This window comes from Camarhynchus parvulus, chromosome 2, assembly GCF_901933205.1.
Source record: "Camarhynchus parvulus chromosome 2, STF_HiC, whole genome shotgun sequence".
NCBI classification, from domain to species: Eukaryota; Metazoa; Chordata; class Aves; order Passeriformes; family Thraupidae; genus Camarhynchus; species Camarhynchus parvulus.
Genome location: NC_044572.1, coordinates 84,175,023 through 84,202,844, shown reverse-complemented (window position 1 = coordinate 84,202,844; position 27,822 = coordinate 84,175,023). Strand labels below are relative to the sequence as shown.

The 27,822-nt window shown below is 38.5% G+C and overlaps 1 protein-coding gene across 3 annotated transcripts; it reads right to left on the bottom strand.

Moving 5' to 3' along the window:
• Positions 1–1,933: 1,933 nt before the first annotated feature.
• On the bottom strand, positions 1,934–27,475 carry VSTM2A (V-set and transmembrane domain containing 2A). 3 transcript variants are annotated; one of them, XM_030943977.1, is made up of 5 exons: positions 26,985–27,475; positions 23,869–24,035; positions 22,890–22,940; positions 19,209–19,545; positions 1,934–3,529 (listed from the first exon to the last, which is right to left on the bottom strand). In XM_030943977.1, exons 1-5 carry the CDS (start codon positions 27,061–27,063, stop codon positions 3,453–3,455), a joined length of 711 nt encoding a protein of 236 aa, XP_030799837.1. In that variant the 5' UTR covers positions 27,064–27,475; the 3' UTR covers positions 1,934–3,452. The 3 variants fall into 3 exon arrangements, with proteins under 3 accessions (XP_030799837.1, XP_030799836.1, XP_030799838.1); XM_030943976.1 differs by having other exon boundaries at positions 1,934–3,407; XM_030943978.1 differs by having other exon boundaries at positions 3,411–3,667.
• Positions 27,476–27,822: the final 347 nt, after the last annotated feature.

Below are 27,822 nucleotides of genomic sequence, written 5' to 3'. Positions count from 1 at the left end.
ATATGCAACGAGGCTTTGGGGACACAAATTGAGAAGCATGAGTCATGTAAAAGACCACCTCAAAACTGAGCTCATTTTGTAAAACGGGTAAGGACATTGAGTTGAGAGATGTTACAACTGCTGGATGCAAATTGCCTTTCTAGATACCCCACTCAACAGGGAGCTTTTCAGGATTTAATTAAGCTCCTTTTATAAAATCTAATTGTGTTAAGTCCAAACAAGAACTGCACCTGGCAGAAAATGGCAGTAGTTTCATTCCTATGCCAAATACTATTCATAACAGAATTCTTAGAAACAAGGGTGTCTACTGTATCTTAACTTCCATTTTGAGAAATTCTAGGAGCTCCAGGTGGATTCCTAATTTGAAGAATAGCTGTTAAGATACAGTTTAAAATTTAAAAATGTAATACCTGCTCCTGTTGCTGCTGCATCTACACAGATTGGCCGAAACTAAAGCTGTGCTCTAGATATGCAACCAGAAGGGCTCAGTCAGCCTCATCTAAAGAATTTGGGTATGTTGTTTCAAGAGGGAAAGGAGGACAATTTCTGTGTCCTATTAGCATCTCGTGAAAAATGTAAAGGCTTTTCAAAAGTCCTGTCCAAAAGACAGATTTCTTTTGTCCTTTTTTTTTTTTTGCTGACACAGTTGTACAATAGCAGATCCCAACATGGCAATGTTTTTGGGCTTGCATCACACTAATCCAAGTGATCTGGAATTCTGCTTTTAATTTCAGCTCGTTCTTTAATCTGAATTCCTAGTACATGGTGATTTATATCCAAGCAGCTAACAGCATAAAGCAAAACACAGTATCAGTTTAACATAGTAACAACTTAAGCAATGTGAGGCTAAACTGTGCTGTCAAATTCCATATGCCATGATGGGTAATCTCTATGTGCATACATGGAATATTCATACAAGATATATGGATACAGTAAGCAATACAGTAATGTGACATTAAGCATTTGGTTCCGGTTAAGACCAATGGAAACTGAAGTTTCCAAGCTCCAAGCAAGAGATTCTCACATAATCCAGTCACAGATATCCATTTCACAAAGAAAACGGAGATTTTTCTCCAGAACCCTCAAAGTTTGGTTCCACAGATGTGTTCAGAAAGCAAGACTTCAAAAAGCTCTGACCTTTGACTTTTTCTCTCCTCTTTGTGTCCTCTTTGATCCACAATATTGGCTTTGATTCAGAACATTTTAATGGGGGCAGTTTTTAATTTCTTTGTCAGTAGCCTAATAAACTGTTATAACTATGGAGAAAAGCTTTCTCAACATACAGCATTCCAAGCGGGTCATAAATTTCATGTTGAAATAAAAGAAATTTTATTTCTACTGATGGTTACACCTGATTTTTTTGTATTATGCCGAACTTCTGCTCTCTTTAATACTATTAAGACTTGTCTAAAACTGAAGAAAGACTGACTACTCCCAGTCAAGCTTATACTACAGAATTTATGGAAAATTAGATCTGCACAAATAGGTTATCCTGTTCTGAAGCATTAGGCTAAGAAAATGATGATTCTATGCCTTTATTTGTTCTTTATCCTTTGAAAGTAATGGGGGAAGACATCAGACTTATGAGCATTTTGAAATAAAATGTTAGGCCTGTAGACCACAGACTGGTGAGATAACAAACATACTTTTAAAATTTCTTCTGCAGTACTTACAAAGTGAGGAGAAATCACACAGCTGACCACACTGCAGCTACTTAATGCTGCTATAAATAGATCATAATAAGCATGTGGTGTATGTGATTGTCTGTGCTGATAAATGAAAGGGTGTGAATTTTTCAGCATCAGTGGAAAGACGGGAAAAAGCAAAAAACCTTCCTGATTGCAGCTGCAAATGGTAGCAATTTTTGCTTCCTGCATTAATGAATGTAATTCATGTAACACATATTACATCATTCAACAGCAAAATTCTCACATTCAGTTCACAGACAAAAAGTATTTTAATTAAGAATATCAATGAGTAATGACAATCCTCTTTCAGAAAAAGCAAAGAAAGACACTTCTTTGGCCATGTAGAAGGAGCTGTGATGCAAATATATTTTATCAGTGTAAGAAATTCACTTTCGTAAAACTCTTTACCAAAGGAACATCCTTAAAGACATGTTCTGGTTTATTTGTCTGTTTTCTGTTTCTAACCTTCCTTTATGTGCAGTATTTGACTGTAAACCTGCATTTTACAGTCTCTAGTGATTGAATCACTTCATCTTCTATAAACATCACAAGTTCAAAGAGCTTTCAGCATCTGAACTCCAACACAACGTACAAACTAAAATAATTCATTGTCTAGAGACCATAACAAATTTTAATGTGCATTTACAGAGTAAACAGAGAGCTGAAGGGGGTCAAACCAGTCAAAGTGAATATATGCATTACAAAATCCACACATTACTGAATTAAAAACTAAAAAGTGGTGTTTTGTCAAAAGAGGAAATAAAGATGTTTCTTGGTGGCACGACATATAGATAATATTAAAAACTGGCTTGCATGAGGACCAAAGTATGTCTACTCTGAAGTTATATCACACAGACTGTAAGCAATTTACAGAATTTAAGTTGGTTTTGCATATACAGGAGTTGCAAAATTAGAGAAAACACACTGAAATATAGAACGCACACACACAAATAAAGGGATGTATATATATAAACCTCCACATAGTCATCAGGGGTTGGCCTAAGTTGGTACTTGCCATTAATGAACAAGAAACAAACAGAAAGACAGGAAAAAAACCTCAAAGGGGGAAAAGAATAATACATTGGAAAGCAAAAAGAAAAAAATCTCAAAAGAAAAATATCTTCATATGTTTTTCAGAAACAACATCCCCTAGTCTGCTGAGCTGCTTAGTAGAATATTCCTATTCCTCATGCAAAAAAAAAAAAAAGAAAAAGAAAAAAAGGACTTTTTGATAAAGTTTGTGTGTATTCTATTTATGTTCAATCACTACAGTTTGTTTCATTATTTGGCCTCTTTTTGCTTCCAGGCTGGAACGGTTCTTTCAGCGTAGGAAACCAAATGTCATCCATGGTTAATTCTGTAAAACTGAGGACTCACAGGCCAACCCCTGAGAAGTCAAGGATGAGGCTTCTCCTTGCCGAAAGAAAAGGAAACTAGGTCTTGCTGTTACAAAACGTTTGATTACATCACACCAGTTCTCTTCAAATAAAATATCAGTGATAAGCCAAAGAAAATAAGATATATCAAGAAAACATGTGGTATCCTCTTCTTTTTTATAATATTTATTTTATTTTATTTATTTAGTAATTTTGTTTGTACTTCCTGAAGAAGGTGCTCCTTGTGTAGAGATTTAGAGTACATTGGGTGCAGAGTGGTGGTTGGAGGTTAGGGTCAACTTTGCTGTCCGCTCCGTGGATTTTACAGGCGATTTGCTCTTTGCTTTAAGAAGAGAAAGTGATATTGGAAAAAGTCAGCACTTTTAGATTAAAGCAAAGCACCCTTCACAAAGCCACAAACAAGAAGCAGGACAGAAAGTCCATGGCTTGTAGCTATCCTCGCACCTGCGGAAGAAGTTATAAGATATTCGCTCATCTTGTAGATTTCCAATGCTCCTTATAAGGCTGTTTTAAACATATACATTTATTTATTTAATTAGCTCGCCAGGTTGGCTCTGGTGCCCATGAATGTCTTGGCATGCACTGCAAACAACAACACATACAAAGTATTTCAGTCCCGGGGAGGTTTTCTTTTGTTTTGATTTGCTTCTTTTTTTTCCCCTTGCCTTTTTAAACAATATTACCCAATGAAACCATAAACAGAGAGGAACAAAACCAAACACCTTCCACCTCAGAGCGTTCTTTACGAAATCATTTCCAGCATCACATCATTGACTTCTAACAAAAAGTCATCTAGTGGCTAAAGAGTGTTTTCTTATAACCAGGGGAGATACAGGCAAATGACTGTGCTATTTACAAGGGGGAAACAGACTGGCAAAAGGTTTGAAATATTTATTTTTTTAAAAATTATATTATCCCAGACTTTGTTTTCTTTTCAAAAAGCTATGAAAACAATGGTCTGTATAATTATTTCTAAACCCACGACTTTAGTATGCTAGCAGAATGAAACCATTCAGGGCTAGACTGAATAAAGTGAAATGTTCACACACCAAGGGCAGGAGTATTTAGTTGTCTTAGATGCCAAGTCTCAGTGCTTGATAACTCCCTGCATCATTTGGAATTACATTCAGAATTTGAAACTAATTACTTGAGGTCAAAACTATAAATGTAATTTGGTAGCACTGTAAGTAGAAGTTCAGCTTATAACAGGTTGATGCATGATTAATAGATTTTATATCTGTGTTGTGTATTTGAAAAGGATAAATACTATTGATGGTTATAGGCATCAGTCCTATAACAGGGTAACAATGGTGTTATAAGCAATCCATAATGATGGACTTGAAATACATTGTTAGGTTTTTTTTAAATCTATTAATCATGTATAAGATATTTTTGTAAAGAACTTAATATTAAACTAAATTATGGATTTCATTCCAGCCTCCAAAAGCACATTTATCTTATCATAAAGAATATATACAATGAAAGCAAAAAGAAATCCAGGAAAGCGCTCAGTTTTTTAAAAGTTTTCAGATGTAACAATGTTCTATGTATCTGCTAACTATAAGAGAAGCAAGAAGTCTTTCTGTTCCTGTCTTTAGTAATTTTTTTCCTTTTTGAAATGGGGATAAAACTAAATCACAGATTTTAGATAAACACTACTTGCTTTGCTAAATATATGGTGTGAGATGTTACATATATAGCAGTTTCCATAAAACACCCCTAGTCCTCTGTCACATACACAAGAATATCTAAGCAATAGTGATATTTCAATTCTACATGTGTGAACTGAATTGCTAAATAAATATTAACTTTTAAATGAAAACTTGTCTCAAAGACATTAATAACATTTTCCAAGAGAAGCCCAAGGGAACTTTGAGCTTAGTTTCTACTGAAAGAAGGCATGATTGGGAAGCCCTACCGTTCTCTTGCCCGTCCGATAACATTACTCATAGTACACTGCCGTAGTTTGCTGTGCTTCTCAGGACACTTGTTCTGTATTACAAACAGGCAGACGCACAAGCAAATTTGCTGCAACTTTTTGCTGTGTGTTGTTCTCACACAGATAGTATTTATGATCCTGAACCCAAGAGTTCAATTTCTGGTTTTAGTTTTACTGCAGCATGACTTTGTTCAATCCCTCTGCAAGAGCTGGCAGTTGACAGGTCTTTATGAAGGCTTTTCTTTCCCTAACATGGTTAGCAAAACGGAGTTAGAATCTTTGTTAGTGTTAGATCATTTCCTGTTATATTGAATTATTTTTACTTGTTTTATTCCATTTAATTTTTTTTAAATTGAACTAAGGAAATATGTCTCAATACAACTCTAAAGAGGTTTTTTGAGACACATTTTGTCTGTACAAAATATATATAATGGAACTTGGAAGAATCTCATGAATGTATTTTAAAAGAGTTTTTATAACAATTAATGATGCTACAATTTGAGAATTTTAAAGCTGTGCAGAAAAGAAAAAGTATAATGTAAAATATGTTTAACTTAAAGTATGTCACAGTGAGAAAAGCAGCACCATATCTGCAGACCAAATATTCTCTGATTTTTGTTTTCATTTTTCTTTTTTCAATAAAACAATGTGTGGAACCCCAAATGAGGGGGTAATATATAATGCATACACATAAACTTTTTATTTAAAATCTTCAGTTTCTGAATAAATCATGACATCCCTCCAATTAATTTCACATGTTCTGCATCCATTTCTTCTCTAAACAGCAAGTTTGTTTATTTTGCAGGGAATTTAGACTAGAGTACATGCAGTAGGTGCAAGCTAAGACAGTTCTAAACATACTGGAAAAAAACTGTAACAGACAGTATCTTCTGCAAGGTTTTGGGAACTGGTTATTAGATCTTAATTTGATTTAATATTTTCTAAAATGCTGTTTAATCCAAACAGAGAAATTTTCAGTCATATATCAGCCCACACAAAATTGACTTGAAATATATAGTGACATATGTGACTATTAGGTGTGCTCTCACCTTTTCAGTGATGCTTTATAAAATAAAATTTAAGTAAAATACTCAGTTTTCATTTTTCTTTTCCAGAGAAGAAGAATTGTATTTTTTCTTTCATGAACCTAAGTATTTGCTTAGATTTTGCAAGAGTCAAAGCTGCAAAGGTAGAACAAGAACACAGCAAAACTGAAAGCAGCTTTTTCATATTTTTTCCTTTTCCTGTTCTGCCATTTTTGTTCATATTTTATTATTTTGTTTTTCATCTTGAAAAAAAAAGTGACAAAAATTATTCATAAATTTCCATTTTAACTTAGAATCTGGAGGTCATAGCATGCTTAAATCAGAGGCTCAATGGCACTGTATCCAAATTCAGGCTTCCATGCAGGTGTGTTTTTAGTCTACCATTCTGACTAGGACTTGAATGGAATCACCTGAACTGTGAGCATGTTAATGTAAGTTAAAAGCTGTCTATCTGACTCTGGAGTTGATGAACTGATTACTCATTATCCCACCTTTTCAAGCATTATTTTCTAATTAATATAATGAGAGCTAAAAGAAATTTTATTGCAGGTCAACAATACTGGGTAAAGCTGAACTGCAATTATGTAATCCTCAAAGACATTCACTCAGAAGAACTGTCATGTAATGTATGTGTGCATTATTTCTACATTATTAGTTAAACTCCACTTGATGTGTGGGTCAGAAATTCTCACCACTCTCACAGTTTCACCTGTCAACCATGGGGATTCAGTTAAATTCTTCTTGTGATATGTAAATCTCCATTAGTTGTCTTTTATTTCCTACTCCTAACATATATCCAAAAGGGCAAATGTCCCCGAAATACTTAGCTTTCTCCTGTAAACAAATGTTATACTGCCAAAGGTATGTGATGAGTTTTTGTGCAACAGCATGAAAGATTAGTTCATGACATTAAACTGTTTGAAAATGTGTTTTATTCGAATTTATTATTTACTTAAATGTTAAGAACACAAAGAAAAAAAAATAGTGATAAATAATTGTGACCCTAGTGTTTAAAATAAGTCTCTGTCACAAATGCTTGTATTTCAAGGCTCATGGTGTATGAACCCCAGAGCTAAACATCAATTTTGCTGTGTTAATGAAATGAATTTTAGAGCATCTAATTATAAAATAAAGCAACCAGAAATTATAAATTCTTAGCAAAATGCAACTCATCAAAAAGGTAGTTACTCATTCCATGCCTGAATGCAAACAGGCATGATCCCTTGCCTTCACTAAGATATTGATCAGACAAAATTTGTGTATGACACATGGGATTTGGGGATGCAAGCAGGGATGGTTGAATAATTTTGCCCATTTATTTTCACAACTGGATGAAACATTGAATTGTGAATAAAGCAGCTGCCTCAGGAACTACAATTTTAGCATCTTCTATTCTATGTAAGAATACCTTACATGGTAAACCACCCTGGGTCTCAAACAATTTGCATCTGCCAAAATTGAAGTTTAGCAAGTTTGGCATTCCTTGTGCTTTGTAAGGTTTAGGATTTCTCTGGGATGTAATAGCATCCAGCATTCTGAGCCTCAATAGCTGTCAGAGCCTCGGAAAATTGTCTCCTTACAGTTGTGTGTACAATGCACAGTGTATTCTCATACAAATAACAGAAGAAATTTGAAAGTTCAACAGCATTTCTTTAGTACTTTACTAAACTTTACTTTACTATATAGGTTTAGTTAGGGTATCCCAGAGTTTCCTTTAAGCAGTAACCCACTGATCACAACATTACTAAGACTAATGCCTTAGTAGAGTCCTGGCTTTGTGCTGACCAGTACAGGGGAAATACAGCCAGTCACACAAAAGTTCATCCCAGATTCTCTGTACAGATTACATTAGGCCAAAATATCAACACATATATTTCAGAGAAATATATTTGGGCTGTGCTGGGTATGAGCTAATTTTGTTGTTCTACTGATTTCTGAAATTACAGAGCTGTTGAAACCTTGGAAGCTTAATTTTTCAGGAATTTGCGCTGAGGTTTTCCACCTTTAAATGCCTAAATGCCTGGTTTTGCAACATTTAGCTTTGCTTAATACTGTTAGATTTGAAATTGAAGCCAGTTGAACCCAGACAAAATCATAATTTTGTATTATTTCCAGGAAAAGTAAGTAGAAGTTCATGTGATACCTGCCTTAATTTTACTGGGGACATAAATGAACCATAAGATTACTTGGAGGATATGTGCAGTTTTATTTCCATAAAGACAGGTAAAACCAAGTATAACTGATTTTATGTTTTGATGTTTTATTTGAATATGTCTCACACAGGTTTTCAACAAATAGATTCTTCCCCTCTGGCCTACGAATTGCTATCATTCTTATTCCTCTGAATTGCATAAATTGCAATTGTGTATATCTCCTCTATAGTGGTGGGATAAATATACCCACACACAGGAAGAAATTTTCTAATCCACAAATGTAAAATCCCCTTTCCTTCTTTGGGGGAATGACTTCTCAACTGTGTTTTAGGTCTCAGTCATCTGTGTTTAATTTTGGGGAGCTGAATGACTGAACAAAGATGAGCAGTAAGTATAATTCATATTCAATGGAGACCCTTTTTTTACTTTTACTCCATCTTTCTCCACTGGCTGTACAGTAATCAGCTTAAAATAATGTGATTTGCTCATCACATACTGCAGAGGGCAAATGAATTTGTCTCACATACCAGAAGAAATTTAGAACAGGTTACATATTGAATTTCCCTGAAGTCTTCTTAGACTTTGCATTCAGCATGTAGCTCTGTTTATCTATGTCTATTCCTTTTCTGTTAGTGATGCCCAGATGAGAAAGAGAAATGGGATTCTAGATGGATGCTTAATACTTAGGTTTTACTAGATAAGGCACACAGAGGTGTTCAGTCTTGTAATGGGGCAAAAAGAAGTTACAACTTTCCAACCCTAAACAGAGGAGAGAGTTCTTCCAGAAATTTGAGCCATAGTAACTTCTGGAGCCCTTTGTGGGCTAAGGTAGGTCACAGCCTTTACCTTGCTGCCAGCTACACCTCAGGTCATGTTCTATGCAAACTTGAGATGGAAATACTTAGAAGAGAAAAAAATAGAAGAGACTTCAAATATTGGCAGCATGTAGGAAAAATTTTGCTTGGCTTCAGGCAGCAGTCCAGAACAAGCCATAGCAAAACTATAAAAGGACAATAGATAGCAATATGAAAGAGGAGTGGGACTTTGAATGACTTCTTCATTTTCACAATGCCAAGATGGACAGATGTAGAATTAAGGGTATACTGGTATGCAATAAACTGAAATTTTACATTCAGATTACTTTCTACTGACATTAATTCCTGACATTAACGCCTACCTAGAGAAATATTAATTCTTGTCATTTTTGTCTTTCTACTAGAACATATCTGAGAGTCATCATTCCCTGTTTAATTCTCAAAAAAAGTGGTCTTGTTCATATCTCATTTTTAAGCCTCATGAGTAGACCCAGGCTTCCTAATTGGGCCATCATGCACTATGAAGAAGCTAAGAGAATCTCTAATGTCTTTCTCAAAGATGAAAACGAGATCACCAAAATTATTCAACCCTGTCATCTTTTTACCTTGAACAGACAGGAGGGAGGTGTAAGATCCTTAAACATATAATTAAAATGGACATTCATCAACATTTGTAAATGTTTGTACTTTTCTGATGAAAATAGGCAAAAGTGGCGGTTGAGTTTGAACACAGCTTTTCAGACAGATTAAATGGATAGTGTACTTGACTTAGCCAATTTCTCCACCTTCCCTGACTTTCTCAGGAGAATGCCTACAGTCACAAATGTCCAAACATCAGTCATTTGTAGCAGACATCCTACAAATGGATGGACTTGCAAAGTTTTAAAATCTTTTCATATGCGTAAGTAAAGCATTGACTTCAGCTGTTTCTATTTCAGTGAGAGAGTACTTTTTGGGAAAATGGTTGCTGAAAGAGGTGTTAGCATATAGTCTGTGAAATATCAGTGTTAGGTATTTAAATAAAACTTTGTGAGAAGCAGTCCAGGAAACAATGCCTATTGCACTAGTTCAAAGCTGAGGGGGAGGGTGGCAAGCTTAACCAAATGCAATTGATAATTGTTATTGTTTCAGAACAGCTGGCAGTAGTTTTTTTGACTGCTCTTATCAGCACTGGGCACTTTTCCCTCTCATTCTTCTCTTTCATCCTACCTCTCAAAGCCATGGATAAAAAATATCTTTTCTTAAGTGTGACAGAAAAAAAATAAACTGGTGCATTTGTATTTATCTGTACGAAATGGCTGATTCTAAAGCAAATGCAGTTTTTTCTGACTGGTAAGTCATCCTCATATTTTTATATCATTACTATACTTTCATATCATTATGCCCTCTACTGAATGAAGGTGGAATTTAGGCTGTTAACAAAAATGTTTGAATTGACTCATTTTTTTAGTAGCCAGCTTGTGCCATTGCAGCTAAACATGCCTCCAACACAAACTGCTCAGCATTTTTGTAATGTGTATATAAATTTGTGTATATTTGATATACGCCACATTTAATTAAACAGTAAATGGAGCCATTCTTAAAAGATACCATAAAGTTACAACAGGACTTTTATTTGAAGAAAAAGAGAATTGCACTTGTCCTTCTGCCCCTTTGTTTTTTGTATCTCATTAATTTTCTCATCTATTGGAAAAAAGTTTTAAGTGGGTGATACTTAATATTACACTGTCATCTTCAACAGCACTGTCATGAAAAACATATGCAAAGAAGGTATTATAACACAGACAGAATAAAAATTCTGATTTTTTGTCAATATTTCAATATGTGACATGCAGTTCCCCTTTTCTCATTTTCCATACCTAATACTTAGGCTTATGTTTGACATACAGTCAACCTGGTCTCCTTCTGTTTATATCATTTATATAAGAACTATTTTGATGAAATTCAGCTTTGCTTCCACTGGATGAGTGTGTTTTCCTCTGTCTGATTCCTAGATAGCAAGTGTTTTGAGGCAGGGACCATTCCTCTGATCCTTTGTTTGCCTGGTGAATAATGCAGTTGTTACAGAGATTAGAACAATGTCTCTGACTAACAGAAGGTGCCTCTGTCTAAGAGCTATGACTCACAAGTTTTTAATGGGTTTAGCTGGAGCAGTTTAAGATGATAGTGCCTCCATCTCTCTGCCTCCCCCTCTTATGGAAATTAAATCCCCATAGTAAAAGTGATACAAGCAAACCCCATGCCATCTCTTCACCTATCTCAGTTTAAGAGCCCTATTTTAGTTTTTCAGCTGTTATTGATGCCTTTATGACAATATAAAGTCTTGACACTGTGAACTAGGAAAGCTGAGAAATGGACACCTATTTCCTCCTACAATCCAGATTTGGGGCAATAACTTCTGATTGGAGCAAGACAAATACTTTGGCAACCTTATAAACTGCTAGAGCTAAATCAGTGCTCACAATCCAAAGCCTTCACCCTTGGTATTTCTGTTTTGCAAATAAAATTTAAAAAAAGCAAAATAAAATTATTAAAAAATCACCCCTACAACCACAGTAGTTTGAAAACACTATTTTGAAAATTGTGGACTGTGAGAATGAAGCTCAAAGTATTTGGCCAAATACATCTGAGATGTGGGATCAATCATAAGCCTGAAATATCATTAATAAATATTCAAAGACTCTTCAGGTAAAAGATGGTCGCTGAATAGTGAATATTGAATGTGTGGCAATAATTCAGAAAAGTACAAAATAAGTAATTGACCTGTTATTTTGTCAGCACTTCAGACAGGCACAAACCTATATAGTCATATTATCTAACATTATAATTCTGCTAAAGGGCCATGCACTCTCTGAATGTATAGCTCCCTGTGAGACCTACTGCTAGTTCTTGGCTTCATGATTGATTTATTGTTGCTCCTTGATGAAATATCTTGTCTTTTCAACTTTTTCTTTCAGTGATACAGAATGAACTCGAGATAGATACACCATCTTCTGTAGCCTTGTTAATGTCGTTTTTATAATCCTTATTGCTCCGTGGCTGTGATTTGGTGGCCAAAATCCTCAGTCAGTGTCACAGGAAACAACAGCAGCTGAGGTAATAACAGCAGTAAAAGTAGGAATGGCAGCAGAATCAGCATCCATATTTTTTCTTTGTATTTTGTTGGTTGATGAACACACAGACTGAATGTTTGAAGCACTGTAAATGGGGCTGGGCAAATAACTTTCACATTTTTATTCACTGAAAATTAGGCAGTTTTTTTCCAAGATAGTAGCATTTGTGAGTAGGTGGAGGATCAAACTTCAGTGAGGTGGATCTGACTAGAACACCCACACACAGACAAGATAACAATTTGTGCTGCCAAAAAGTACAGTGGCAACTTCCTTATGATAGGGTAAAATTGAGTTTGGAGTAGTCTTCTCAAGGAAGGCAGCAAGATCATTAGCTTCTCTTCAAATACCATCCAGCTTTATCATCAACAGAGAAGAACTGATTATTACTCTAGCATAAATATAGTAACAATCTCTGGAATATCTTTGAAACTTTAAAATGATTTAATAAAATATAAAATCCCTCTCTAGCGAATAAGAAGATACTGATATTGTTGGGCTTTCTAGCTAGTCTAGGCCAAGGTTTCAAAGAGAAACACTAGAAAAAAGTTGATCAAAGGTGAAGAATAAGCACACAAGAAAAAACTGAAGCAACAAAACCCACCATCAAGAATGCCCTCTCCCCCTGAATCTGTGAGCTGAAAAGAGCAGTTTTCAGGTGTTTTCCTTCCCTTCATTCATTTTCAGTTCTCAGAAACCTTCACTGTCCTAAACTTTATCAGGTGGTACCAGCAGAGCAAAGCTTCAATTCTTCTTGTAATTCACTCTCATGTTATGAGTAGAGGAGAATTCATCCTCATCCTTTAGCCAATTTTTTTGCTATTTTAGATGAATTACATCCTTCAGACTTCAGCAGAGTTGTATCCATTCCAGCCAGCAGATAATCGTACCCATTATTTTCCATTTTATGTGATTCAAAGGAATTTTCATAATGAAGGAGGACATCATAGAAGGGAAACTTCCTGTTTCTCATCGGAAAAAAGCAAAAATATCCTCTGCTTTGCTGTATATCTGTCGTGTAACAAATGGGTTGTGTTCTGAAGCAAGGAAATCCCATCAGTTATTTCAAGAGCAGGCCCTGTCACATATGCTGCAATCTCTGATGACCCAGTGCAATCTGTCTGATTGTGAAGCAATGAAAAGCAATTTGAGTGAGCTGACAAACAAATCAACACAGCTTCTCTCCCACCCTTTTTCTTCCTCTTCTTCCTTTATTTTCTTCTCTTTGTTTACTGAATGTGTGCTCACCTGCAATATTTCTAGTAGTATTTACCAAAGTTGTATCAGGCATGTAGAACAGAACTACTGTGATTCTGCTACTCTGGGACCTCTTGAGTGGTCTCTTAGCAGATCTTTGTATGTGAATTTTGTTCTAAACATGAGGTTAGTCTGAAAGGTTTATTTTAAGCAGCTAAAAGAAAGGAAGAGATATGATTAGGTGGATATGTAGCAATGACAGACAGTGAAACACACTGGTAATGTTACTAAAAGAATAGGAAAGATCTCAGTACACGTGCATTATATAAACTACAATGTAGATGGGTAAAGGGCAAAATTATTTTCTTAGACTTTGTACATTTAGTTTCCACTGTGTCTGTTCTCACTTCATTAACAGCTTCACAAGAAAAAAGATAACTAATGCAGCATCCAAATACCATCATTTTTACAGAAATATGAGTTACAGTGATGCTGTCATATATATAACAACAAATCCCAAATATTGTCTCAAGAAATTTCAGAAAACCATTATTTTCTCTTGTGATTCATTACTAGTGTTTAAACATGGGCATAACTAAGGTTGAAAATAATATCTCTGATTTCAGAAAGAATATGTTTGTAATGAAGCATACCCAAATACTCAGTCTGGTATGGGCATGTGGGACTGCACAACTGCTCAAACTTGTAGAACAAGGAAAAGAAACAAGTAGTGGCTGGTGATTGCTCTCTCTTCTTAATTCCCAAACCTGTGTTTTTATAAAAGGGATAGAAATGAATGGAAATTGACAGTGCTATAGTATCAGTGATTGGTAAAGGCAATGAGGGATGGCTACAAAAAGATGATAATCTTGTGCTTGTGACAGGAGGTAGAACTGCAGATACACTAAGAGTTTGTTTCTGGGTCTAGGTGAACTAAGCACTAGGAACAGGATTTTAAGTACTTGTATGCATTTTGTTCTATCAGTAAGTACACATACAAGAAATAAAGATGTGGGGTTTTTAAAAGAAACATAAGCCATTATTGAGTTGATTTTGCATTGGAAATTCTGGCCTTAAAATAACCAGAGGGTGGAGGGTCAGCTGCTGTAAAGGTGTTGCTTTGTCAATTAAATTATTCAGAGCACATTAGCACTTCTCAAAAGATGTTTACAGTTTCAAGGTCAAGAGCTAACTAGTTATTAGGGCTACATGGTTTGAATTGATTCCATTATTTTGAGAAGATAAAAGAAGTAGAGCAACATCTTTTCATGAAGAGGGAATCAAAGTGTATATTTCAAGTATAAAGAGAGGTTGCAGTCTATACAGGTGTAAATTGGAATAATGTTTTTGCAAGCATTTCTGAGAACAGCTGAATAAGGTTCAGAACAAGAAGGACAAAACTGTATTGGGTTTTTGCTTTCATGAAGTCCAAGGAAATCTGAGACATGACTGTTTGCTGTGCCACAATCACAGTAATGGTTGGTGCCTCCCAGACTTATGGGTACTCAGTTTCTAAAACAGTAACTATGAAAGCCAAAGATTCTTTTAGGGAAGAAAGCAGTAATGGTGGCTGTCACATTGGTGGAGGCTAGAGCAGACATTTTGTTCCTTTGCTTTGAGAGAGGAGATGGAACATAAATTAAAAAGAATAAAAAAAACCCAACATGGAAACTGGTTTATATCCTAAAAGATTCCAAACTGGACATAAAATTAGTGCTTAAAACAGGTTGATGACAAACGTTTCATAGATTCTCTAGATAAAAATGGAGACAGGGAGTAATGTTCTCAGTTTATCAGGATGAACAGACTGAAGAAAAAAAATTATCCTCTTTTTTTTTGCGTTCATGCCTGACAATAAGCTTCTCAGTGTGATTTAAGATGCCAAGAATCCAGGTCACTCTGCCTAGGTAAGTACCACCTTCTCCTTTGAGTTATTTTTCAAGTCATTCATTGGAACTCTGCCACCATCACAGGAAATTCTGGCATGTAGATAGCTTAATAGATGAATTTGTTACTTCATGAAAGAACAAGAAGTTGCTAGAAATGTGCAGAGTCTGTATATAAGCAGGCAGAAAATTGACCTAATTGTCACTTCTTCATTTGTAATTCTCTGAGACTGATCTTCTTGAGTCTGAAAAGCAACTAATGGCTTTGAGTGCTTTAAAAGAGCATTGGCAGAACAGGAAGAGCTTGGGGGATATACTCATTCTCAGCACAAAAAATTCTTCAGCTGGTTTTGTTGCTATAAATATTGAGTGATTTGAATGCAGACAGCAGAGTTAGTTTAGATTTGTATCCATGAAACAATGACACTTGCTGTAGCTTGGAGATTATTTAGCTTCCTTTCACCTGAATTCATTTTAGCTCTTGGACCCCATTTAATTCCTTAGAATTGCAAAGCTTTGTCATAACTCTGTACTTTTACCTTTGGACTAAGATAGATTGTTATGAATAATTCAGGAAAAAATATGTTTGTCACTCTGCCTGCATAGGACATTTTTTGGATGTAGGCAGATTACTCTGTCAAATTACTCAGATTCCTATTAAGCTATGATGGGTTACTTCATTTGCTGCAGCCCATAATTATGAAATGAAAGGGTCAAGCTGTGTTGGCTTTGACTTCTGCTTTCCTGACTTTTTTGACTTTGAGATATTTAGTGCTTCTTAGTATATTATATGAAGACTCTGTGGAAGATGTTCTTATTAGCTATTTCTTCCTGTATTGAACCTCCATTATGTTTACAGTAATTAATATATATATATTTTTTACACTCACATAATATTTTTCAGAGCGGTGCAAAATACTGAATGGGTCTTGTAGCACTTTAATTTGTCAGCTGTGGCAAGATAGCTCCCTGACAGTTATCACTGATATTCTTAGTTTTGAACAGAGTAAGAGAATAACAGAAATAACTGTTCAGTTGGGAAGTGCTGATGTTTTAAAATGGTAGTGACTGTAAAATATTTTTACAGAGCTGCATCGTAAATATCTTTTGTTAAGAAATAAACAAAATTCTGCAGTGTACTTCAGGATAGAAGAAGTCAAGTAGAGTGTTATCTTCTAAAAATAATTTTTAGGGACAAAATAGTCATATAATCAGAGCCAATTTTTCATATATTAGTAGCCAAGTTCTTCAGCAGTAGCCGAATACAGAATTCCCAATAATTCCACAGTGTCATGTTTCCCATTGTTGTAAATGTACTGCACAATAATCTGTGAGCATGGCAGTAAAATATATTGCTTGCCAATAACTACATACCAGCTCTTTATACTGGGGAATATTTGATACAGTTACCTAGGGTTAGTAGTACTTTTCTCTTCAAGCAGTAGTGCTGAAGTCAATGTTTTACTCAACATGAACAAACATCACAACCTGTACACCTTTCAAGTACAAATATGTACTTAATTATGATACATTTGTATTCAAATGTGTTTCAATGTTCTAGACTGGATGAATACATTGCTTACATATAATGTAATCACACAGCAGTCTTGCGCATGCATAAGTATGGTTAGCATGATGTTAAAGAGGAGAAGACTCTGATAAAGTGAGGAGGTTGTGTTGATTCTGTATCATAAAAAGATAGACTATTAACATATATGAAACCTCATTTCTGCTTTATTTGAGGTATCACAACTGACATATCCCCTCCCTCAACTGCAGTTGCTTCTGTAAGTTAGGTAAAGATAAAACTCCTCACTTCATTGTGCTCCTGTGGGTATTTCTATTACTGTAGAACAACTGTAAAATGGAATGAAAATCCAAATCTCACCACAGCTGGAAGAACCAGGCCAAGATATTCTCAAGTAAAGGAAAGCAAATCTTGGTTCTCAACAGTTTAACTGATGTTTAAAATCTGATGTCAAAAATATCACAAATAATTTGTGTAGCAAATGACCATTAAATCAAAATTAGGCATATGAGTAATTCCTGGTACACTTTTATTTCTTCAGTAGATAACCTACACCTCTGATGAATGTAGCATTTGTCTGTGCTTCGTCATAAAAAATGAGCTAATAAACCAAACTATATTTTATCTGTTCAATTTTTAAATTATTTTTATTAGGATTGTCTGTACTTGATCTGCGTTAATCTTTGCTCAAGTAAAAAATTAAAGATTTTTTTTTTCCTCTAACATGGACCTTTCCATGTAATAACCTAGAAGATCTCAAATAAGAAATGTCCAGTAATCAGTCAAGACATTGCTTGGACTAAGGACATAACACTATAAAGTAAATTAAATATCCAAAATGATTTAGTGGATTAGCTGTTTTGTGCACACTTAGGCTGCAATGCAGTATAGTCTGTTGCTACATATTTCATAAACCTCTGACTATTTTAATTAATTTCACATAATATGGAAATAGAAAGCAGAGTTTTCTCTTTATGGAAAAGTCTGCTGCTTTGAAGTGTATGAGTCCAATAGAAAATAAGAAGTGTATATGTTTATCTGAAAGGAAAGCCATGGTAGAATGGTGGTTTTAAATCAAGTGAAATATTTATTTTCGTCTAAGAGCTTAGATATTTTTGGAAGAGCTTAAAAATGAAAGGGGCTCCATTTCAGGGAAAGAAGACTGAATGTAACTTACATAAATTTTAAAAAGTGTATACAGAGGTAAAATATTGATAGTATACGCATCACCTTTTTTAACAACAATAAGAATTTTTATATGAATAACCATATTCATATATGGTTTGGAACCATATTCATTGGAACCATGTTCCAATCTATAAGGAAATGCATTTTCCTCATAAAAAAGTCTTTCTAACTTTTCTTGCCTGTAACTTTGAAGTGATTTCACAATAAGAGTGCTGTGAAATTTGTTGCATTCACAGTTTTTGATTTAACAACATGCTAGCAGAAAAATGATGCATCAGAGTTAATTAGCTTCTATTACATATTTTAAGGTATGCTGTGATTTTGTGCCTTACATTGGCCCTCAGTTTAAATAGAAATAACTCAGAAACCCTTAAACTTGGACAGTTTGTTTCCCAGAGGATATTTAATAATTTACAACATCTCAGTTTTTTATCTTGTCTATTTCTCTATTGCCATCATACAGAGCTGCACGTCCTGTATATCCATGTAGTTTTGCATCACTGTGAATTTTATGGTATCAATGTAGAAAATTAAAACTTATATTGATTATAGGTTATGTATGCAGTGGTGAACAAAATCCTCCCAACAAAATGTATAGAATGTTAATTTCTACATGACAGACAATGGAGGCACTGCCATTTTAATCCTTGATTCAAAGCCAATGATCAAGCACTTGAAGATGACAAACACACACTCTCTGATACACCCATGGTCTTTCTAAAGCCTACACAACAGAGAAACTATCTGGTGTCTCTAAGGTCTGCTTAGATTTAGAAGTCAAGTTCCTTATGAAAATAGTATTGTCAGTGAAAATAGATTAATTTTAACAAATGTTGAAGATATAAGTTAGGTGACTGGTGTAAAATAACTTAGGAATAAACACATCTGGATGAGTGTTTTATTTAATTTATCATGCAGAGACATCTTAAAATGAGATGAGTCATTCACTGATATGCCCCTGTCTCTCCACACACACTACAGGGAAAACTAAGCTTTGATTTGAGAGCTAGCCTTAGGTGGGTAAAACTGGTAGAGATAAAATCCACATATAGAAGTTTAAGGTTTTATCTTCTTCTGCTCAGAAACTTATTCTTCAGATTTTAGGAAGTAAAGCGATAGCAGGAAGAACAGAACCAGAGAGAAGGAGGAATAAATGAGCACCACACTCTTCCTAGTCACAATTCCTGGTTACCTTGTTGATTTAGCCTCCTTTTACATGCTGGTAAGCAATCAAATGAAAGCTCAAAATGCTTTACCATACCTGATTGAGGACTTTGTTTGGGGATTTTGGCTGCTGCTTCAGGGCTGGAGGTGGCACGTACACGCTGATTGGCAGAATTGTGGATGCTACTTGGGACAGCTGCTGAGATGTTTTTACGAGGTTTCATGTCTTGCAACCACATTGGGGATGCCTCAAAGGCTTGCATTCGCCGGGAGTGGCTGTTAGCATTGACTTTGAGAAACGCCTGGGCCTTGTATTCCTGAAGGTCTCCATAGTTGGCATCGGTCACCCGGCACTCATACAAGCCTTCATCCTTTTTTCTCACTTTTGAAATCTGCAGCTTGTGGGAGATGTCGTTCCCTTGTACTTTCACTGTCTGCAAATTTCCCAGGGAAAAAAGAAAAAAAAAACAGAGAAAAAACCATTGTCATGAATTCTTCTTTCTTAGGAAAAACTCTATGGGCATGGCACCAATTTACTCAATGGTGTGATCATGCTTACTGCAGGGAAGTTACATCCAGGATGAGTATGGCTAATTGTATCTGTGAGGATGCCTGACATCTTCTTTCCAAATCTGCTTAGATAGTTTGCTCTGAAATATAATTAGCCTCAGAAAAAAAACCCCAAACTACCATGTTCATTCCAATTAATTGCTTAAGATCATGAACATTCTTAATGAGCTTTCTTATGTAAACCTAGTATCCATGTAGTTTATTGGTTAAACCTTTCCAGTTAGTTGGCTTTATTGAATAATTCAGTTTCTAAACTAGTGCACTAACAATTTTGTTGGAGATGAAGATTTAAACCATGTAAATAACTATTTATTAGATTAGCTTGTATTCTTCACTGTATTGAAACTATATTTTACATTCAGTTTGTCTCCTTTAATTGTGTTTAAATTTTTAGTATCTTTTTCTGTTAATGATAGCAAGACATATTGTGTCAGGTTGTTTCTTTTGTCTTTTTATCTTTGTACTTATTAGAAGCACATGTTAAAAGTTGCCAGCTAAAAAAAGGCTCCTGATTTATTTTTAATTAGTTCTAATATCTGAGGGCAACATAACGTATTTTTATTTCTGATAATTAAAACACACATGAGTAAATTATACATCCAGAAATGTGTGACAGGTATTAAGATGCATTGGGAAAAGTTAACACCGATTCCTTTCTGTATGCTCATCACTTCAGAGAATTTATATTTCATTAATTTTCTATTATTCTCTATCTGAATTAATATCTTTTGCCTCACAGGAAGGTAGTTAAAAGGTATTCCATGGGATAGAAATCTTCAGCTTTGAAAAACTTGTGAACCTGGTTTACTTCCACTGTTACATAAACATGGATGCAAAGGTTGCTTTGAGTCATATCAGTGAGAGCCAATAAGGAGACATCATGATGAATACATGATGGATCACAAAAATAGAGAACCACTAGACAGAAGCTAGACACTTGTTACTGGGGACTGTACAATATATTGCTTCTGACAGCTTGGCCTACTGTAGTAACCAGTGTTGGCAAGGCAGCTATTATGCCTTCTTGATAAATTGAAGAGCAATACTCGTGAATATGTCATTGCTTTAAGGTACTGGATGGACTTAATAGCCTGTTGTGTTGTACCCAGCTCTGAATTTATACTTGGCAAACTGAGTTGAAAGTATAGATTACGTACTTACAGGCATAATGTATGCAATATTAATTGCACAGAAAGTGCTGGATAGTTATTTAAATCATATTCAATGACAATATATATCTCTACTGAACAATTCATGTTCAGCAAAAGGATTAAAGAAGATTCATATGAATGGAAAGAGTATTGGTAGGTCATATTGTGACTTCATTTGTTCCTATGCAAGAGCCACAAACTTAACAGTGCTGCGTAGCCCTGGTGAAAAACAGAATTGTTTTTGACTTTTGCATTTGAAATGTAGGAATTCTTGCAGGCAACACATATGCATGCTTTCAGTTTGTGCTGCTTTCTCATTTAGAACAGATAGAAATGATGTATTTCAGCCCACATCTATAATTTTTAAAAATATTTATTAAATGTACTTACTTTAGTTTTCTCTCCATTATGATAGTTTACATTACTACTAATGGAGCTGTGTATGCCTTTTTAAAAAAAAGGCTACATTTGTAAAAAGTAGATAAAAAGTAGATTTAGACATCTACATAATGTTGAATGTTTTTATTACAAATACAAAATAAATGTTTTATGCAAGCTTATAGGAGCACTGTAAATACCTTCTCATGAATTATTATTATACATAATGAAAGAGATTTGTAACTTCAAAGATGAGACAAGCTTTATAGTCTGTATTGCGTCTCAGTTCTTATGGATTACTCCAGGGATTTCAAATGAGACAGTATTGATAAGGAATGAATTATCTGCTAGCCCTATGTCCAGTAGAATAGTATCCAAGGACCACATGTGAGCCTCATTTGTAAGATAGTCCACAAATGCAACTGAAGATATGGTCCATGACACAAATCGTTTCTAGTCAATGGTGAGAAGTATCACAAAAATGTTTGTATGGCTAGAATATGTATTGTATTGAGCACAGCAAACCTGAGTCCTCATTTATAAATGCCCTTCAGCTATACTTAGGTGTACTTTGACCTGATGTAATTATCTGGTTTGTTATTTGTAGGCATCAAAAAACAGCTGAGTAAAGGATTTGTCAGAAATTATTCCCCTTTATTTGTTGCTGTTTTAAGCTTTGCTGGTACTTAAAGCCTTGTCTGCAGCTAAAAAACACTTCCAAAGTGATTATGCCAGAGAAAGGGAAAACCCCTCTGGGCTCAAAGGGAATATTCATGCTGCAGTATCTGCTTAGTATCTGTGTCTTTCCACTGCAGTGAGCACCACACCATCATCCCACCACCATACATTTCTTGGGATGCTGAGGGAGAGGGACCTGACCTATTCTGAGGTCAGAAGCAGCCTTCTGGCTGTGCCTGACTCAGGACATGAGTCGGCTGTGGAAGGCATCCTCTCCCTGCAGGGAACAGCAGCAGGGGAAATAGAGCAGCGCTGCTTTATAATTCTGTTGAGATAAGATTCTGGCTTAATCTCCAAGCAGCAGATTGGTAACTGGTGTCAGAATCTCACTTTTGTAAAACTGAATCTCTGTGGCAAAGAGTTGAGATTGCTCCCAATGGGGAGGTTTTGTCCAAAGCCTTTCTGAGCTCTCTTTCTGCCAGCGGGTATGGACCTGAGAAAACACCCATTTAAGCAGTTGCACACCCCACTAAAGGAAAGTGCTGCTTCATGGACAAATTTCAGCCTTAAAACCAACTTTGGAGATCTGCTAAGGAAGACTCAGCAGTCGCCCAGGTTAAATGAGAACAAGAAATGCAAGGATTGGTGCAGGCTGAATTTTTCACGGGTACAAACAGGGTCTGCCAATGGACTTTGCCTCGACCGTGCTGGTCGATGCCTCCATGTCCAAGGGTGTAGGGGCTGCATGGGGCAAGGCTGTCCTGACACCCTCTGCCAGGACCGTCAAGGAAGTAGTCACAGAATGAGAGAATCAACTATTTAGGTTGGAGAAGACCTCTAAGATCATTGAATCCAACCGCTGAGCTGCGGGCTGCCAGCCACCCGCAGTCTGCGGTGGGATGGGGAGGAGATGCGGGGCAGGAACAGCACCCCAGGAGGCCCTCACCGGGGAAGGGACCCCCGGCCGGCCGGGACCGCCCGCGCCCTGCGGTGACACTTACGCTGATCTTCGTGCCGTCGCTGTCCAGGTCCCGCTCGGGCAGGAACTCCACCTGCAGGGAAAGGAGCGCCGCCGTGGGTCTCCGGCCCTCGCCCCGCTCCGCTCCCGCTCCCGCCCCGCCGCGGAGCCCGCGGAGCGGCGCGCCGCGCCTGCCACCTGCGGGCCGCGCCGGGGACAGCCGGGAACAGCCGGGAACAGCCGGGAACAGCCGGGAACAGCCGGGGAACAGCCGGCATGGGCGGCCGAGGGACGCGGACCCGCGGACCCTCCGCCCTCCCGCCTCGCTCGGGCATCTTTTGCCGCCCCGGGTGAGAAGATAGCAATGGCTATAGGAGCGTCCCTGCATGGCCGCGTGAATGAACATAGCCCATCCTGTCCCACTCAGAAGGATGAAATCACGCTGTTGACTGATTTTGGGTTTTTACTTCTTTAGGGGCATTGGTTCCCCCCTGCCTCCCCCGCCTCCTCCTGCGTGTGCCCTCCTGTGGCAACTGCTTACGGAGTTAGGGCTGCCAACTCCACTGAGCTAGCTGGAAATTGGAAGGCACGTGTAGGATCTTGCCACATGGGAAATATAAAATTCTCACGAGGAGCAATCTTTGAACAGCTGCTTTCCAAGGGAAAAATGAAATAGGGAAAAGCAATAATAATAATAGTAATAGTAATAGTAATAATATAGAAATAAAAAAAGGGGGAGGGATGTGAGAAAATAGATTTTGGAAAACCTGTGTGGTTTTGTGAACAGCCCTAGCTGCATCGTGGAAGTGACAGACACCAAAGGCACCAACCCCTGAGGTGGGCATTTTTCTCTGCAGGTTCCTGATGTCATTTCATAGTCAAAATTAAGTCCCTAGGGAAATGCAGTACTTCTCTCTGCTCCTTCCCTCTGCTCTTCCCTTCTTTCCTTCTCATCTTTCCTCCCCATCCTTTCTGTAGCATTCTCCAGATGGTTTTAAGACCCCATGTCAGAGGATGAGTACCTGAGTGCCTGTCACCTCAGCTCCAGCCTCTTGGTCCTCAGCTGCCCGCAGAAACCACCACTGGATTTCAAGGTACACCGAAGTAGAGCCACTTTGGAAAGCACAAGACATCTCCACATTCTGCCCTTCAGTGGCCGTGACATTTCGGGGAAACTCTGTGAATTTTGCTGTAAAACAAATGCATAACATATTGCTACCTTCTAATCATTTATGCTCTGCTTCTTGTGTTTGTTTTTTTTTTTTTTTTTTATTGTTTCCTTCCACTCCCCCCCTTTTAAATTCTCTGTTTTATTTTCTTATTTCCACTATTTTCATTTTTTTATCTCTTGCGTGTGCCACACATTATCTCACCCAGTTTTTCTCACACCTGGGTATGTTTTTCCTCCCTTATGCACAAATCCACCCTCTTTATACTCTCAATTCTGCTCATGGGAAATGCTATAGATCCCCCTGCTTGCTCCCATGAGCTGGTGAAGTTTCACATAATTAGGTCCAAATACCCTTGGGCAGAATGCAATATTTCAGCAGACTCACTGAGGGATTTTGTACAAGACCACTTCAGGAGAGGAAAAAAGTCAGCCTGATTTATTGTATTTTGTAGGGCTGAGCTGTAGACCTGTAAATTGTTAAACATTCCACAGCCAGCTGAAGCAGCTGTTGGCACAGGCACCTCTGGGTACTCTTCTGAGTAAGTGTTACAATCACTCGTCAAATGTCCTTTTTAAAGGCCTTACCTGACTTAGTTACTGAGATTCTGAGAACCTCTGCTTGCATAATCAGACCAAAAGTGAATTCACCTTCTGTTTCTCAGTCCCAGCAGACACTTTCTAGCACTAACTGAGATATTTGTATCTCAGTCCTTCAACAGGATCTGTCCATTTCAGTTTACCACTGCTATGTATAAAAGCTAATACTGATAGACATTGTCCAAGACATCAGTAATTCTTTAAGTCTCAGTCTTTACTTCCTTCTCATCCTTCCTACCACTCACTTTAAAACTGTGCAACATAATGAATCATGATAGTCAAGTGAGGGGGACTGCAGACAAACAATCTAATAAATAAATGCTGTGTTTCGAGAAGAGGAAAAATTGGAAAGACTCTGCAATGTCACTTTCTGTTATGAATTGCTACAGATTGACTAGAGCACATTATGATCTGAAGGAAATGTGATGCAAAAGAAATATTGCTCATTGTCTCCTCCCCTCTTCCCCTCTCTATATACAGTCTTCCTAGCCAACCTGGAATTGGTGGGATATTTTGGTAACCAGTGTTACTTCTCTTTACCCTTACATCTGTGCCTGGCAACAAATACTTTCAAAGCTGCTAGCTTTATATCCCACGGTGCCCCTTTTTCAGACCCCCACCCCCGCCAGCCAGCCATTGCTAGTCACCGACTTAAACCGCCAAAAGGACCGTGCATTTTTTCTGTTCGGTGCTAGTAAGTTTGTTTTGGGGTTTCTTTTCCGTTTGCTCCTTCTCTCCACTCCTGGTCAGGACGCATGAGCGGCGTGGGGACACAGAGGGGAATGCTGCTGGCATCCCCTCCGGTGGCACCGTCAAGCGCGAAGACGCGGGGAGCTGCGGGCAGGGAAGGGCAGGGGACGGTGGGCAGGGGCGGTGGGGGGGGGCAGCAGGACCAGGACCAGACAGGGGCAGCGGCAGGGGAGGAAGGGGGGGGGGCAGCAGGAGGGGAGCAGGACCAGGCAGGGGCAGAGGGAAAGGGCGGTGGGAGGGAGGGGGCAGCAGGAGGGGAGCAGGACCAGGCAGGGGCAGAGGGAAAGGGCGGTGGGAGGGGGGGGGCAGCAGGAGGGGAGCAGGACCAGGCAGGGGCAGAGGGAAAGGGCGGTGGGAGGGAGGGGGCAGCAGGAGGGGAGCAGGACCAGGCAGGGGCAGGGGCGGTGGGAGGGAGGGGGCAGCAGGAGCAGGACCAGGAGGGGGCAGCGGGCAGGGGTAGGGGCGGTGGGAGGGAGGGGGCAGCAGGAACAGGACCAGGCAGGGGCAGCGGGCAGGGGCGATGGGAGGGGGCAGCAGGAACAGGACCAGGCAGGGGCAGCGGGCAGGGGCGATGGGAGGGGGCAGCAGGAACAGGACCAGGCAGGGACAGCGGGAAAGGGCGGTGGGAGGGAGCAGCAGGAACAGGACCAGGCAGGGGCAGCGGGAAAGGGCGGTGGGAGGGAGGGGGCAGCAGGAACAGGACCAGGCAGGGGCAGCGGGAAGGGGCGGTGGGAGGGGGCAGCAGGAACAGGACCAGGCAGGGGCAGCGGGAAAGGGCGGTGGGAGGGGGCAGCAGGAACAGGACCAGGCAGGGGCAGCGGGAAGGGGCGGTGGGAGGGGGCCGCAGGAACAGGCAGGGGCAGCGGCAGCCGGCGCGATCTGTCCGTGGTGCTGACGGCGGCGCCGCAGCCTCGGGGTCCCGAACAACCGGCTCCTGCAGCGCTGGGGCTGCTTGGAATGCAAGGCGCGCCTTTCGGCGGAGAGGGAGGGAGGGAGGAAGGCGACGGGGGTGGGGGAGGTATTCAAAGAAGTCGATTTTGTCTTTTCTCCCTTTTTTTCTGTTGTTTTTTTTGGTGGGGGGAGGGTGGTAGAAATGCATATAGTCACGGAATAGGAATGAAGGTCTGGTTCTGAGTGAGGATGGCAGGATAATAAGAAAGGAAAGGGAAAGCAGGAAGAAAGGAGGCAGCAATATTTTAAGAGAAGCAGTAGGTTTAGCCAGCCAGTACTTGGTCTGAATGCAATAATTATGCATGCACGGGTAGGTGTTTATTGTATGCAAACATGCCTCTATAACAACATGTACAACTCAAACACATGCATGCCCATTCCCCAGCACCTCTTCACTCTTCTGCAAGGTGCCTGCTATTTCCCTCTTTGCATATGGGCAAGGAAGCCTTTTCTATTTCTACTTTGGGGAAACTTCTCACTTCTTTTCCTATTTACAGCCAATCTTGTCTGTACAAACTAAATGTAAACCTGATGCTTGGTGTCCTCATCTCTTACACATTTTCGTTGTTTTCCTTCTTTTCCCCTTTCTTCCTTCCCCCCCATCCTGTTCTCAGTCTCTTTTAGCATAGAAAACCAGACACACACATATTTGACAATAAGTGATCTTACCTTGGGTAGAAAGTCCTTGTTGAATATACATAACTGAAAAGAAAATGAATCCAATATAAGCTAGAAAGATCCCCATCATTCCAAGATGAAGAAGTCACATCAGGAAAAAAAAAAGCCAAAGGTGTCTTCAGAAAAGAAAGAACTGATATATATGTATATATTTCAAATATCTGAACAGAAAGAAATGTGCAATGTTACAAAAAGGCTCTGTATTGTAGACCTGGCTGCGACACTGGCAGCATTCTGCTGCTCAGTGGAGTCCTTTTCTTTGAGAAGAGTGAGTATTGCAATACAGCGTGGTTCAGATGAGCTGTCTCAGGCGCTGTGTTGCTTGAAGTCCAGATACAGACTAAAAAAAACACAAACCGTTGAAAAGTGGGTATCAGCTGCCTTCTGTGCCTTTTTTCAGCTACCTGGCAGCTTCGTCCAACGTCAGCTCTTGCTGCTCAGGATGGCGTGATGACTGCCCTCCCTACACACTGATCCAGCTTGGGAAGAGAGGAGTAGGGGAAAGAAAAGGAGGGGGCAAGGGGGGGGAAGAGAAGTCTACTGTGCTTGTATTGCTACAACTTTTCCTTCTAATGGCTGTGATAATGCCTTTAACCCTTCCCTCTCCCTTCTCATACTCTACACCTCTACCTGTCTAACTTCTACTGCCTCTGATGCTGCGCTAAATCTGCGGGTTTTTTGGTGGGTTTGCTTTTTTGTTTGTTTCTTTGGGGTTTTGGGCGGGGGGTTTGAATAGTATACTGCTTATGACAGAGGGAGTTTTTATTGTACTGATGTAATCTTCAGTCTTTCATCCCAAAACACTCAGTGGCTAAGAGGCAATGCAGTG